The 14,843-nt window shown below is 41.8% G+C and overlaps 7 protein-coding genes across 7 annotated transcripts; 1 reads left to right on the top strand and 6 right to left on the bottom strand.

Annotated features, from left to right (window-relative positions):
• Positions 1–2,252: 2,252 nt before the first annotated feature.
• SS1G_11981 (hypothetical protein) lies at positions 2,253–2,570 on the bottom strand (the record flags this gene model as incomplete). The annotated part of the gene is made up of 1 exon (XM_001586902.1): positions 2,253–2,570. The coding sequence occupies one exon, from the start codon at positions 2,568–2,570 to the stop codon at positions 2,253–2,255; it is 318 nt and encodes a 105-aa protein (XP_001586952.1).
• Positions 2,571–2,841: 271 nt separating this feature from the next.
• Positions 2,842–4,237, bottom strand: SS1G_11982 (hypothetical protein; the record flags this gene model as incomplete). The annotated part of the gene is made up of 4 exons (XM_001586903.1): positions 2,842–2,915; positions 3,164–3,412; positions 3,482–3,533; positions 4,082–4,237. 4 exons carry the CDS (start codon positions 4,235–4,237, stop codon positions 2,842–2,844), a joined length of 531 nt encoding a protein of 176 aa, XP_001586953.1.
• Positions 4,238–5,277: 1,040 nt separating this feature from the next.
• Positions 5,278–5,910, bottom strand: SS1G_11983 (predicted protein; the record flags this gene model as incomplete). Its single annotated transcript, XM_001586904.1, has 2 exons — positions 5,278–5,396; positions 5,688–5,910. The coding sequence occupies 2 exons, from the start codon at positions 5,908–5,910 to the stop codon at positions 5,278–5,280; spliced, it is 342 nt and encodes a 113-aa protein (XP_001586954.1).
• Positions 5,911–6,466: 556 nt separating this feature from the next.
• On the bottom strand, positions 6,467–6,914 carry SS1G_11984 (predicted protein; the record flags this gene model as incomplete). The annotated part of the gene is made up of 2 exons (XM_001586905.1): positions 6,467–6,476; positions 6,712–6,914. The coding sequence occupies 2 exons, from the start codon at positions 6,912–6,914 to the stop codon at positions 6,467–6,469; spliced, it is 213 nt and encodes a 70-aa protein (XP_001586955.1).
• Positions 6,915–7,686: 772 nt separating this feature from the next.
• On the top strand, positions 7,687–9,594 carry SS1G_11985 (hypothetical protein; the record flags this gene model as incomplete). The annotated part of the gene is made up of 1 exon (XM_001586906.1): positions 7,687–9,594. The coding sequence occupies one exon, from the start codon at positions 7,687–7,689 to the stop codon at positions 9,592–9,594; it is 1,908 nt and encodes a 635-aa protein (XP_001586956.1).
• A 695-nt stretch (positions 9,595–10,289) lies between these two features.
• On the bottom strand, positions 10,290–12,134 carry SS1G_11986 (conserved hypothetical protein; the record flags this gene model as incomplete). The annotated part of the gene is made up of 4 exons (XM_001586907.1): positions 10,290–11,428; positions 11,479–11,800; positions 11,863–12,029; positions 12,089–12,134. The coding sequence occupies 4 exons, from the start codon at positions 12,132–12,134 to the stop codon at positions 10,290–10,292; spliced, it is 1,674 nt and encodes a 557-aa protein (XP_001586957.1).
• A 1,216-nt stretch (positions 12,135–13,350) lies between these two features.
• Positions 13,351–14,701, bottom strand: SS1G_11987 (predicted protein; the record flags this gene model as incomplete). The annotated part of the gene is made up of 4 exons (XM_001586908.1): positions 13,351–13,377; positions 13,714–13,752; positions 14,017–14,077; positions 14,622–14,701. The coding sequence occupies 4 exons, from the start codon at positions 14,699–14,701 to the stop codon at positions 13,351–13,353; spliced, it is 207 nt and encodes a 68-aa protein (XP_001586958.1).
• Between the last annotated feature and the right edge of the window lie 142 nt (positions 14,702–14,843).

Below are 14,843 nucleotides of genomic sequence, written 5' to 3' on the forward strand. Positions count from 1 at the left end.
ATGATTCTTCGTTCTCTATCGCACTTAAATGTTTCGGCTCAGAATATGTTGTTGTGGAAGAAAGAGAAGTAATGGAGTTACAGGAAGCTATTTTGTATTTAAGTAGCTCTGATGTGTGAAATTTTGTAGTGCCGTTCTTGAGATCTAATACGGTATGTGATAATCTAGTGAATAAATACCGTAGAGAAATTTGGGACGACAGTATGCAAAATCAGAAAACTTGAGAATTTTTGTGCTGGGAGTGAAACCTGGATGGAATATATTCTTGCGAATAATCCAGAAATCAGTGATGTAAGAAAGCTGAGGTTCTTGCTTTATCCGGATCATATTATATGATGGGACTGGATGGCCACTCAACTTTGACAGCTGCTATTCCAAGGTAAAAAGCTCAAGGGAGCTATAACTTTCCTGCAATTATTCACTCTCACCACACACCCTCATCTTTATACCCGTTCTTTTTATGGAAATACTTAAAAAGGTGATTCCCAGCTTCCAGTCATTATAATTCGTCAACCTAGTTTCCATTTGAGTTCTGGTATCTCAACTTGCAATACTTATCACGGTTCTGAAATCTGAACGCTAGATCTCTAGCACGGTCTCGTAAACAGATATTGAGGGGTTAGTATTCTGCCTCATTCCAGTTGAATAATACCGCAAGTATAATTTTAGTGATTGTGCTGCAGATTTCCTCATCCTCGTCTATTTCGCGAAGATGCTGCAATGTACTGTGCCATCGCATAGCACTGCGTGTGCAAGAGCCGGGCTGAGTGCATAAGTTAGATTTATATTAAGCTGACCCAAGACAATTCCTGTATCACGGATTCCTATGTCTTTCCAAAAGTCATTCGATCATGGAGCCTCCATTGGAACAACCCTAGAAATCCACTGAGTATCCAAGCCGAACGTGTAATTATCGTTCAATTCTGGTACTGTATTGCTGTGAGTACGGTGAAGATGCAGAGTGATGGGCTTGGACAAAAAATGTATTTTACTCGTCATACCGAGCAGTATAATCGAGAGTTACATGACGGAGGCAGGCGGTGTATAGTTAGCGGAAATACACAGTGACATTGTCGAAATTCGAAGTACTCTAAGAACGACCAACCTCGAGAAAGTTCATGCAGGCCTTGGTATCCAAATTTCTAGTTCACAGACAGGCTCGTTATGAGGATAAGCTAGCCCAATGGACAGAATGACGTAGCAGCATGACTGGTTTAGATGATGGAACTTAGCGAGTTGAAGTATGGATTCACAGGTCGAAAAACTTCCAAGAAATCTAGTTCTCTATCGGGCTTTTGAGTCGTTCGCTCCCCTTATCATGTAGATCAATACGAAGAACGAGTTAAATGTCCAAATCTTGACCATATTGCTTGGGCTGAGATAGAATGGATTTCCAATATAATAAACCAGCTAGTTGATTCTTGATAGAGGTTGATCATATTTATCAATGATATGATATTGCTTGTTGTGTTGGTTGTGTGCATATATATTAGTAGTAGACGCAGTCGATTTAATTGGGCATAATTGAATATATAACTAATAAGATAATTTTGAGATCAGAGTTGAAGGAGCTGATTTCTTTTCTTAATTATTGAAAACCAGCTGTCCTGTATCTAGACTTCCTTGTTCTTTCTCCCTTTAAAAGTCTGGTTCCAGATTTTCCTGGGCCTTTTCGCAAAGAAGTACCATCTACAGGGACCACCGAGTTCTGAAACTCTTGTTCCATAAAAGAATCCATAATAGATGATCCATAGCTAAACAATGCAACCTTTAGGACAGTTCTAATATTCCGTTCGGCGAAACCAGCGAACAACGATCGAAATGATGCCGGCCAACTAAATTCCTCCGTTATAACCGGACACGATGCATTCAAAAGCTCAAGATCGACAATGATATAAAGCAGAGGAATCCCTTGCAGAATTGATGCAAGCACATTGAACCAATCAGACTCTGTCTGCGCTCCTCAATAAGACTTCAGCCGTGGAGTCATTGCCGCGTCAGTATGAATAGTCTTATTTAGCTGTAAAGCCTGAGATACCAGGTATTTCAGTAGATCGACGGTTGAAGTCATGTTCCCCAATGTCTCGTGGCTTTCAATGGCTTTCAGAGCCCAGATAACAGGTGTTTTCTTTTGTCGGAGTAGCAAAACGGAATCGCTGCAGAAATCCTTAATCTCAAATCGAAGCCTACGTATTCCCTGGAGGATAATGATCTCCGACCGTCCAATGGTGTTCCAAGAATTCAACTTTTCGCTATTCAAGAACGAAGATCCCTTTATTTTTGTCTCTTTCGCGGCGACGATTTCGCATGAAAAGTGCCGTTTGGAGGCTTTTTATTGGGTCAAGAAGATCACTGCGGGAAATAAGACTCATAATATGGCCAACCTGAATGTCTGACAAGTCCTGACGCAGTTCGATGCGAGCTGATGCATTTATTGCCTGATCGTTGATAATAGTTTCTCTAAGATCTTCTAGTAACTTAGTCAAGTAGTCGACTTTCTTCTTCAATACCCTCTGCTCATTGAAGGACTTCCTCTGCTCGACATGCATTCCACGATGTTCAGAAATCATTTCAAGTTGTTCAGTATGCATGTCACGTTGTTCGGCGTGACCACTTGCCGAAGCAAGATCAGTCAAATTGCTGGATAGTAAACGTATCTCCTCGATTAAGTCGTCAAAGCGAAGTTCCACTGGCCTTGTGATAGCATGGACGAGATGTAATAACTTAGACTCCTGGTACCAATGAAGTGACCGGATCAGGAATCGTAGAATATATGCGTACGTTCGGGAAATGAGATGCCTGATTTGAGAATTTGGATATAACTGGAGTACAAGTTCTGCTCTAGGTAGCACATCTGCAATCTGGCAAATCCCAGTTGATAGCCGAGATATGAGTTTCTGTTGATTTAAGACACCCTGTTGAAAATCAGTAAAAATGGACAGGATTTTTTTTTTTACAACTAAGAAGAAGGCAATTCTCTGTTACTTCGAGAGTCGAGAGCGGCATACACTTGTAAGCATAGGTCTGTATATCTTCCTTGGCGAAAGCTATATCAATTTTTCTTCTTGGCCCATTCAGATATTAGAGCCATCCAATTTCACCCCTAGAGTAAAACTTTTCTTGCGCATTGGAAAGAATACAGTCAAAAAGCGAGTATACTGACCACGACAAGGAACCTCATAGCGCCCCACACCAAAGACACATATTCGGAAGATGAGACAGACATTCGCGGGTGGAGGATTCTCCTTTACGGAGCTCGTACTTTTTGTTTTCATGCTCGATTGCTGCAAGAATTTCTTGCAGGTTCCCAAATTTCGAATCTTGGATCCATTGAAGTTTTGTTCCATCTTTCGATAATTCCAACCTGAAAATAGTAAGAGCTTTATCAAAGGTCTGCTTCGCAAGGTCGGATCTACAGTGCGATTCTTTGAATTAGCATGCATACTGCAATGTCCCTTAGTAAATGAAATGTTGTACTCACCTCTGATTGTTCCCGTTTGATTTATACCAAATTGAGTACATCCTAGTATCTGCTATACTCTTCAATTAGAACTTTCCTGGGCTTTGTATCTTTACAATATTTTGCACTCCAAAATATATTTTCAGTAACTCTTTATGTTGTTATTCGATCTTAGAGTAAGCTAAGGAGCTTGTGCGAGTTCTAACAAATGGTTGTGACGAGATCTGGAGGAATTTCAAATATATTGAAAAGCTAGAAGGAGATATATCTTCTTTTTGGGCTATTGTCTCCTTCATCTTTTTCTGCTGCCTTTGTGGCTGTCGCCTTGCACATGCATTTCGGGTGGTATTTCGACAGCTGAACGGCTAAACTTCGGTTAAACCGCTGTGTGAGGAGGTTGGAGTTGGTTGGTTTGATTGATTGATTAAATTAACGTCTACACTGAGTCTATGACTATCTAAGACGGCTAGGAGCTTTGTAGGCTTCTAACAATAATACATGGGGGGTAGCTGGCCTTATTCGACCGTAGCTAATACAGGTTGGGGAGATTGAAAGCCTCAATCTTCTAATGTTTGAATGGGGGAAGTGAAAACTAATACTAGGGAACCAAGCCCGCCTTACAGATACTCTCGTATTCAAATAAGAGGAATAACAAATGAAATGTAATGAAATTTGACATTGGGGTGATTGCCTAAATTGACCAAATTGACCAAATTGGCCAAATCGGTAAAGTAAGATCATTGGAGGGATAAATATGACTTCTTTTTGCCTAGCCATTGCGGCTTGGCCATTCATTTATTTATATATAGAGTAGATATCCCCATCTACAGGTGCTCTTCACCTGTAGATTCTGAGTTAAATACAATTGCTGGTCTCTAAACACCCTTTTGGTCACAAAATGTAACTTTTGAACAAAAATAATTAAAAATAAACTATATATTTTTGAAAATTATATTTGAAAATTTCTATTGATTTTATTTAATTTTATAGAAAAAATATGATTTTTGCAAGGATTTTGTCACAAATTCAAATGAAGTACGGTGAGTAGATTCTTAGAATTCTTATCAAAAGTTCTCCGGGCCACTCTTGGTTCCGCTGAATCAAGTAGTAGAATATTGATCTTTGTCGTTTGAAGCCCTAGCAACATTATTGTGAACACAATTCCTTAACCACGGGTAACTCGGCGTTCGTTGTTCAGTTGTCCACTGAGTATCAGTACACCAGGGCAGGTCATATATCATTCGACGGCACTTTTAGGTGAGATTCTCAATATCAGAGTAATGTATCATCAACTTATTGACTTAAACGATTACCAAAATGGTTAATACTAAAGCAAATTGAAGGGAGATTACACCAGATAAGAAAGAAACTCAAAGCTAATGCGATACTTCAACAAGAATTCGACCAACATTACTACAGGAGGATATTCGAGCTCAACAACAATAACAACTTCTGTAACTGTAACATCGATCGTATCAACAGTATTTTAGCGAAACTTCACCGCCTCGTTTATTTCTCCCCTATTCTAAACAGCCTTTATGTATTTGTAAATAGGCATATGTATGAATCGTGGTATATGTTTCTTCTGGTGGTAGTACAACAACGGTCTCAACCCAATTTTGAGATGATGACAGATAACATCTCTACCAAGTGGATTTACTCCTGTTCCGTTCACCGCTGGCATTGAGATACCAGCTAGTTTAAGATACATCATATCTTCAAAAGACTGATTTCAAACACTATATTCTATTCACGTAACTAGAAAAATAAAAGATCGCATAGACAGAGAACAAACTCATGATATACTAACACCAAGATTAATAACCTGATCCAGCCCTGCAAGCAAGCCCAGCAAGACTTCTTGTTCTGGCTGCGTTTTCCTTGCCCTTCACATCTGCGATCGTATTTTGCACTTCGCCCAACACCCCAGTGGTCTCTGTCATCAGCCATCAGGTCATTCGAAATAAATGATAGTAACTCTTTCATTATCACGTCTAACCGCGTATCTGAAATCGAGTAGTAACATCACCGTGATCATTGAATCATGGATGAAGCTTAACGCGGACAAAGTTAACCACGCGGCTATTGAAATATCTTATGCTAGTCAAGACTAACCCTTCACTTTTGCATATCAGATGATAGCAAATAAAGGTATCATTCGGTGCTTGATCCGGTATATGTACCCTCTCAACATGATCCCACATATTCGCAATGCGATCAAACCTACGGGTTCGTTGCCGATGCAAATAATGCACCGGGTTTTCGTGCATATTATAGGAAGCTGATGAGGTAGAGCAGATAGTTGCGGGGGCGACTTCGTGTATCCTTATAAATAGTCGAGGTTTGCGAGTTTGAAGATTATGTCGAGAAGCAAGCGCAACAATAAGGTCGATAGCCTTAATCTTTTGAAAAATAATCTCTGGATAGCTCAAGTCCTCGGAAGATAGCATTAAATATGTTGCAATTCATACCGCTCTTAGAGTTGATAATGAACAGTAGGAATACGCTCCGTTGCCTCTGTCGTTTTGATTGGTTGTGTGTTCACTTGCTTCTCCACCATCTCATTGTGAGCTCGGGAGAAATAATCTTTTTCTGTATCCATTCTAAATATCATCTCTCAGGCTCTTTTGCATTCGTAATCTGCTTCCAAAGATCTTGGTACCGCTGCCTAACAGCGTTCGGTGCGTTTCTAATGACTTTGTAACTCCATTATTTTAGTTGTGCAATGTCCTAAAATTTCGCTCCAAATGAATAGTACCTGGATCTGCTGCTAGAAGCGAACTCATTATTTCTGGTGGAACTGCTTTCTGTACTTCTAATTGCAATGAATAGTCGTATGGGTAAAAGCTGGATGGAGTTGTCATTCGACATCTTACTTTCGAGAAAAGCATCTTGTATGTTGATTCCGACGACAATGTTTATGCATGCACTATTGTAGACTCCATCAGAGGGTCGTGCATCATTATTAGATTATGGACAGCATCTGAGAAACAACCTATACAGCTTTTAGTACAAACTAGAACAGTCAGCACGGGATATGTACTGTCGATAGCATTTGTGATGCCTCGTCGAAAAATCAACTAGTGAACATATCCTCAGAGCCAGTATCCATTCCTATATGACCAATATAAAAATGCATAAGTTTAATAGGTCATTATCTCTCGGAACTTATCATATTTAGCAACCATGTAGTGCTGCTGTGAGTTTCCCGGTCTCCACAGTATAGCCGTTGCCCATCCTTTTTCACGTACAGGAATCGTCTCTCTCTCAGTGCCATAGAAGCTGTCAAGATCGCCCGATATTCCAATTTGTTATCGGGATTATCATCGTTGTATTCAGAAACATCATCGTCGACAGCAGTCTCGCCGCCAAAGCCATTATGCATGAACTTCGCAGGTCGCTTCCTGCTCCCAGTTGCTACGCCGCCGAAAAGATCTCTACTAGCTTTACCCATCGAGGAGCGAATAAACTCTACAAGTTCAACTCCCATGTAAGATTGAAACAGCATTATTGTAGCTGCAGCATGTCGATCATCTTCAGTGGGAAACGCATCCATCGCAAGTCCAAAGTTGAGCGACCAGTACGAAAAGATCAATGGGTCCAACTACGGGGTTGAGTTTCGACATAGTATCCAGTCCAAACTCGACCTCCCTTCCTTGAGAGTGTTGATGATGTACTTCCAACCGATTAGCATAATACCTGACGACTTCGTTAGGGTCATTTGCGTTCACATAGGTGCCATTAACACGGCAAATAAAGCAACTTGGGATCCCTCCAGTATTGATCAACAGACATTCTTTTTATCCTTTTTCTCTTTCTTGCTAGAAATTTTTTTTGGTCGATGTGGTGATGTGAAGAGGGACGCGAGACGCGCTCAAGGTGTGATTCGAAATGCGGGTGCTAGCGGAGTCATGTGCAGGTTGATGCAGTTTAAACGTTTAACCAGTAACTAAGACATAACAGTATTAATTACATTCCATCTACAAATGGTTCAATCGATTTCAATATAAAAACTTATACTTCCACTTTTGTGAGTTCTTCTTCATACTTTCAGTGAACAATTCTGGTAAATGAATGGCAGCGGTTGTGGAGGTGTAGTGTCTTAGCTTCGGGTTCGTCGTCCTGGAAAAGACGAATTGAAGACATGTAGCTATTCTAACTATCTTTGTCCAGTCACAATTACCCCTGAACCCGTTTAATTCCCGTATCACCGACTAGCATTCAAAATGCCTGCCATGCTCGACGACCCTAGTGCTCCCACAATATACCGAACTTCAGGTTCCGCACCCTTCCCAGATCCTCACGATGCGAACCCCGCTTTACCCCTCGATGTCTATCCTCGACAGGTCACTCTGCGTGACCGAGTGACAATCGCTACAATCGTACCTTTTGCGTCTCAAAGTCAGGTTCCTCCCTCGCTTCTGGCATATCTAAGCGACCAATTTAAGAAAGAGGTCGAATTGGGCGATACATATCCTATGATTGAGACTATGCCACAAGAGAAGTTTGCATCCTATTGGTTTCAGAATTTCGGCGCAATAATGCTCCTGGGTAGTCTCGAATCCGCAGATGAAGTAGTCGAAGGCAAGAATTGGGCTGCGGAATGCTTAGGAAGTTACTATATCAAGCCTAACTACCCGGGACGTAGCTCTCATGTTTGCAATGCCGGATTTCTTGTCACAGATGCTGCACGAAACAGAGGTGTCGGACGTTTACTAGGAGAAAGCTATCTTGACTGGGCTCCACGACTCGGATACACCTACTCGGTTTTCAATCTCGTATATGAGACGAATGTAGCTTCCTGTCGCATTTGGGATGCGTTAGGCTTCAAACGTATTGGGCGTGTCAAGGGTGCGGGAAACCTCAAAAGCTATCCGGGGCAATTCATCGATGCTATCATATATGGGCGGGATTTAGGGCCAGATGGCTCCGACTTCGTGAGTGAAGAACGCTTCGATAAAATCAAATTCTACTTGAAACATAAAGAATATCCATCGGGTGCTGATCGCGCGGAAAAAAGCAGACTTCGTAGCGCGGCCACACATTACAAACTACTACCGGGCGAAGATAAGCTTATGCTGAAAGGGAAGGAAGTGATTAGTGATCCGCAAAAACAATATGAGATTGCGAGGGGTATACATGTACTACACCATGGAGGAATCAACAAAACCACAGCTATTATTGCCGAGAAATATCATTGGGTTAGAATCAAGGAGACGGTTAGTCTTGTAATTAAGAACTGTGGAGAGTGCAAGGAGTTGGGAAAAGCACCAATTGTCAAACCAGATTTCCAAGTCCAGTTACCTCGTCAGCCTACCCCTAAAAGTCAAAATGTAACCAATGCAGGCATATTATCTCTACCACAGCAGCAACAACAACAACATTTTCATAAACATCAGCAAGCACAACCTACTCATTTACAGCATGATTTCCAACAAATTCAACACCACCATCATGACCACACCAGTACATCCGTATCGCCACAAGTTCTAAACCGCAGACTACCATCCCCTTCTCCCAATTCTCACACCAGCCCCACCATCCACCACAAACAACACCAACCACCCATTTCCCAAATGCAACTCCATCATGCAGAAACCCGTACCCAATCTCAGACACACTCCCAATCTCATACTCCTTCGCATAGACATCCCTCAACCGATTACCTACAAATAGACCCGCAAATCATGGATTACACACATATATCTCATTCTTCCCATCCACATTTTGAAGCGCATCATGTGCATGAAACAGATTCCTTCCAAGCGATGTTGGGAGATGGAGATGTAGATGGAGATGCAGATGCCCATGTAGAGGATGGAGAAAGCGGTGTAGATGGCGATATAAACGATATGCTCATCGACCACGACGAAGTAGAAATAGAAAGACAAGTCGGGGATATAGGAACTTCAGAACATCATCATCATATCGGGAGCGAAATAAATCATAATGGTACGATGAGTGAAGTGATGGGAGATGGGAATGGAAATGGAAATGGAAATGGGAAACTTAAATCTCATCATCATGATCATGATCATGAGAATGAAGATGAGAATGAGGAAGATGTAATGGCTACAGCGAGAGCAGCACAGGATATGATTTCAAGGGGTGTAATGGGTGGGAATACAGGATGAGTGCTTAGTGCTTGCCGTTTATGAGTGATCATGAACGATTATGCATATAATATTTAATTAATACCTATGGAAAGATGAGAAATAGTCATCAGTTAGTTGATGATACTGGCTGGGGCTTGATTAAGACGTCACATAATCTATCTATCCATCTATCTATCACCGGCTGGTAGCTGGTAGCTGATATGGCGACGAACAATAACGAGTACGACACGCACGGTACGCGGAAAGTACCTAAGGATGGATAGGACATCATATACGGAAACAACAGAGAACATTACATTACGTACAGAGTTCTTCTTCCATGGAGCCATCCTATTACTCTTATTGTTAGTTCAGGAGACGACGCTATTATTATCATCACTTAATATCACACTATGTACGGGCGCTAGGGGTTTCTTCAGGACCAAACATATATCTGTATTATTGGAAAGATAGCATTTTAGAAGGAAGAAACTCCTGGCTCACGACGCAAAGAAAAGTTCACAGCAAAGAATAACAAACGGAGTTAAGCATAAGCGAGGGGTGGACTTTTTGAACTCTGAGGCGCTAGTATGTACTTGATCATACATCCAGCACTCCGATATCATATCATAGAATAATCATCTACATATCAGATTTTGTACTCGTCCATCATGCATGCCCCTTGATTCCCCTGCATCATTCATGAATCATGATCCTTCTTTGCCATTTATCATTTATCGTCTCGGCATACCTCTTCCTCTACCCCTCAATGCTCTCTGTGCTGCTCCCGGAGGTAAGCCTCTCTGTGGAGCTTGTGGTTGCGCGCTCTCTTCATTCCTAATGGTCTCGTCCACGCTCAAAATCAAACAACTAGCTTCGGTTGCTGCTTGTATGGCGTTAACCTTTACCAACGCAGGTTCCCAAACGAATGCTTCCATATTATCTCTAATACCTTCACCCACGAAATCAACACCAGCCCATATATTTCCTTTTCTATGCTCCACACGGAGCTTGTTGAGGATATCTGTAGCATCGAAACCTGCGTTATCGCAAAGTTGACGAGGAATAACCTCAAGTGCCTTTGCGAAGGATTTAATGATTGCTTGTTGTTTGTTTCGGATGTTGTTATCGGCGTAATGGTGGAGATAGGCTGATACCTCCATTTCGCAAGCTCCACCTCCGGCAACAATTGTGTTGTTCTTAATAGCGCGCTTGACGATCATGATGGCATCGTGAAGAGAACGTTCAACTTCGGCGATGAATTGTTCAGCACCTCCACGGAGAACTAATGTGCAAGTCTTTGCTTCTGGGCAGTCTTCGAAAAAGTTGAAACGTTCACCACCAATTTGACGCTCTTCGAATGAACCACAGGTTCCGAGGTGCTCGGGTTGGATATCAGAACAAGTAGATTGAATAGATCCTCCTGTGGCTTGGATGATGCGTTCAAGATCGTCAGACGCTACACGACCGGCACAGAAAATATCTCTATCTGCAAAATATTGTGTAGCAAGATCACCAATTGGCAGCTTAGAAAGGACAATCTTTGCGCCGGTCTTGTATAGAGCTTCCATCTTGTTGTAAATAATTTGCCATTCGGCATCGACAATAGCTTGGTATTCTGAGACTTGCTCGACACGGACTTCTGCGTTGTCTTTCTCAGACTTGAGCTCCAATTCGACGTTTAAGCACACGATTTTAGGGTTCTTGAATGATTTTGGCTGTTGTTCGAATCCGGCATATGAGAAGGTCTTTTTGAATGCAACACCGTTAACAAATAGTGAGTCGGTAAGGGAGCCACCTGGAATTTTCTTCATGCCGATGAGTTTCTCGTTCAAATCTTCCTGATCTAATGTCATAACTGCATCAACAACCACTGTGTATTTGTTAGCTTTGCCTCTCTACTACAGGACTTTGGGGACATACTCTTTGTAAAAAATCCGGTATTTCTCTTGATCAGCTTACTGCTCATAGCAGTTCCAGCCAACTTTATCAGAGTTTCCCTCTGGTTACCCTCACTTGTATTAACAGCAATTTCCTTGATTTTGTTGACGGCCATCGCAGAAGCTCTTCTCAGTCCCTTAATAATTGTCTGCGAGCTGACTCCTTGCTCGACATGATCCTTAATCTCCTTCAAAATTTCACCTGCCAAAACAACAACAGATGTTGTTCCATCTCCAACTTCGGCATCTTGTGATCGAGAGATATCGGTAAGGATTCGTGCAGCGGGGTGAACAACGTCAAGTAACTACGCAAAGTCAGATTTTGAAAGACATAGTATACAGGGATTTCTAGTGAGCAGAATTTTACCTTCATAACAGTAGCACCGTCATTAGTGATAGTTTGTCGTCCATTTTCATCAACAAGTAATAAATCCCCACCGTATGGTCCCAAAGTACTCCTTATTGTGTTTTGGACAGCTAAACAAGCATTTATGTTGCTAATAATTTGTCCCTTTCCCTGCGAAGAATCCGTACCTGCATTACACACTTATATCAGTATCCTCTGTGGTAGAAGCAATATCTGGAGTACTTACCCTCTTTCAGCACAATGATCGTTGGAGTCTGGCCACCGAACGACATTTTCGCAACAGATTCTCTTTATGATATGAATTAGAAAGATGCCGTGGTCAGCTAGTAATCGCACTTCCAGATATGTAAGAGAGTGTTGCTGGGGTATGAAGAGAACTCTCAAAGCTTTGCTGCCGCTACCTGATAATTGTAGTTATTAATTTTTCGCGTCGCGATTTTGCTATCATGTCATTTGTAGATGACCGCAATTTATTACACGTGAGATGAGTTCTGCCAATTTCTATCCTAGCTTTCAGCCACCCCCACTACATACAGTGCTCCCGGTGGGCCGCCTTTTGAGTTTATATTTCTGCCGATAATTGACTCCCGGCGGGTTTGATTTCAGGAAGAGCAGATTGAACTTCGTATCGCGTCGACTTCCATTGGACGATTATTGCTTTCATCTCATGAGGCGCTACCAGTTTATTGCCGGTATGATTTAGCACTGAATAAATATATAATAGTTGTCAATGGTGTCACAGCCCTTCCATCTAATCCTAGATTCCATCACCAATACATTCCTCATTTTTCACTCATACGCAAATTTTACACCCGGAAGGTACCTAGCTATACCTCCTCATCCATATATAACTCCATGATAGTATCTCCAAAAGAAAGATCACAGCATGGAGCCCGGTTCTGATTCTACTCCTATCCCAATCAGTCCTCCTCACTCAAGTGAAGTGTAGCGCATGCACTACCATATCACCCACTATTCATCATCACACATACCGTCTTTGATGAATGAACAATGATAAAACTTCCATCATTGCCATAAAAATTTCCCATACTTGCCTCAGTACTATCGTTGCATCCACTAGTCAAAAAATGAAAGCACAGAACTCCGCTTCCCCTCATCCTTCTCTTCAAATCCGAAGTCTTGAGTTCAAGCAAGCTGTAAGTACAGCCCCTCATTAACATATATAACCTGATTTCTAGAAGGAACTAAAATCGAATTTGTGAAAGGTATGGCAGAAGATCAGTACAAACTTCTTGGTGCCTTTTCTATCCCCTCAAGAGGTGAAAGTACTCCAAATTGATTTGCACTCGTCTTCCGGTCCTATCTTATGAGTAATGCTTGGTAAGATTACAGCTCATACAATACTGCAAGATTTGAAAGTTCAACCCATAACTCCAACGGAATGATAGGCGTGGGATTCCTGGAAGAAAACTTGAGAAAATGTCAGATTGACACTGACGAATATCACAATTGAGTAATTCATCATCTTCAATCACCAGGTAAGATTTCTGATTTCTGATTGAGTTAGTTAATGCCAAATCATCATAACCTGGTACGCGCACAGCTAAATGATTAGATATATATTTCTCCAATCTTCTTCCTCAATCGCCACACCTTGTTTCCCTTATTCTGTACCCCCGTTCTCACTCTTCACCATGCTATTACCCTCAATAGACTCTCTGCAAAGCACTCCCCTTCAAATCCTTCTCGCACTAAAGTCCGTTAACAGACTCTAAATTGCCCCAAAAGCAGTAGCAATCTCTTGAATCGAGGCAAAATCCCCATCGCGTGGAAAACAAGACAGTTCTACTTAAAGATCATGGTGAGGAAAAGTTTGAAAAGTCAAAATACTGTGGTTAATTTCGCGGTGATCAGTTTGCTGGTAGCTAGCTATACGGTGTTTTTGTTAGTTATTTCTCGATGGGAGATGGGAAGGGAAGGAAGGCAGAGGAAGAGTTGAGGTGTGAGGGGTAGACTGTATGTACAATATAAGAGACTACCAATAAGATCCAAAAATACCTAAAGGACCCGGAGAACATCAGTCCCGACGTCATTCAAGATAGAAATTATGTCAGTGGTTCCAATCATAACACTTGACTACAGCAAGTAATTCCTCCTAGGGATATCATTAACGGCAAAAGCAATGGCACTAACGATATGCTTCAACTCATTGGCCATCTCCTTAGCATCACGTTGTTGACCAGTGGCGGCAGTGCTAAGTTAATATTAAGAGCATGGTGAACGAGATATCAGACAGCGAAGTTTCGTCAGTATAAACTGCAGCTACAACAGCGATGATTTGAATGACATCGCGTTTGGAATCAAAGCCAGAAATTATGACTTTTACAGGGAAAGCGACAGAAAGCGACACAAGTGATGATGTTAAGACCTCCAGCTTGTCTCGTAGAATCATCGGGTTTAGAGGTTGGAGCCTCTTCCCGATGACGATGCAGACAAACTATTGAGGTACTATGCATTCTTTTGATCTGGGTGTTGGGAAGTGGGCTAGATGGGTGTTTGGGAAGAAAAATTTGGGTACCTGATATAGGGGTTTCTGGAACAAAAGAAGCCGGAAAAGCAGGAAGTGCTGATGCTTCTCCTGGGTTGACGATCCTGAAGGGTAGAAGCTAAGGAAACAGGGACTTCCTCTGAATCTCAGCCTTGGGAGAGGCAAAGGAGGTTGCGCTCAGGCTGAGACGGCGATGAGATATGTTTTGTATTGTGTTTGAGGCTATTCGAGGACTTGAAGATTGAAGAACCGGGGAATCAACAAAGTAATAGGGGGGACAAGATATGGATATACTCGTGAAGGGCTTGTGGTATCAATGAAAGTGTACATGTGGAAGTTAGATTTTTGAGTAAGGGTAGAAAGGAGTTGGCGAAGCAAATGATGATCTATTTATACTCGAGTTCAAGACTCCCGTGAACTTTACACTACGATCGCGGCATAACTTCTGTCCCGGAAGGATGTTAGAAGGGAA

Source organism: Sclerotinia sclerotiorum, genomic scaffold, assembly GCF_000146945.2.
Source record: "Sclerotinia sclerotiorum 1980 UF-70 scaffold_20 genomic scaffold, whole genome shotgun sequence".
In the NCBI taxonomy this organism is placed as follows: Eukaryota; Fungi; Ascomycota; class Leotiomycetes; order Helotiales; family Sclerotiniaceae; genus Sclerotinia; species Sclerotinia sclerotiorum.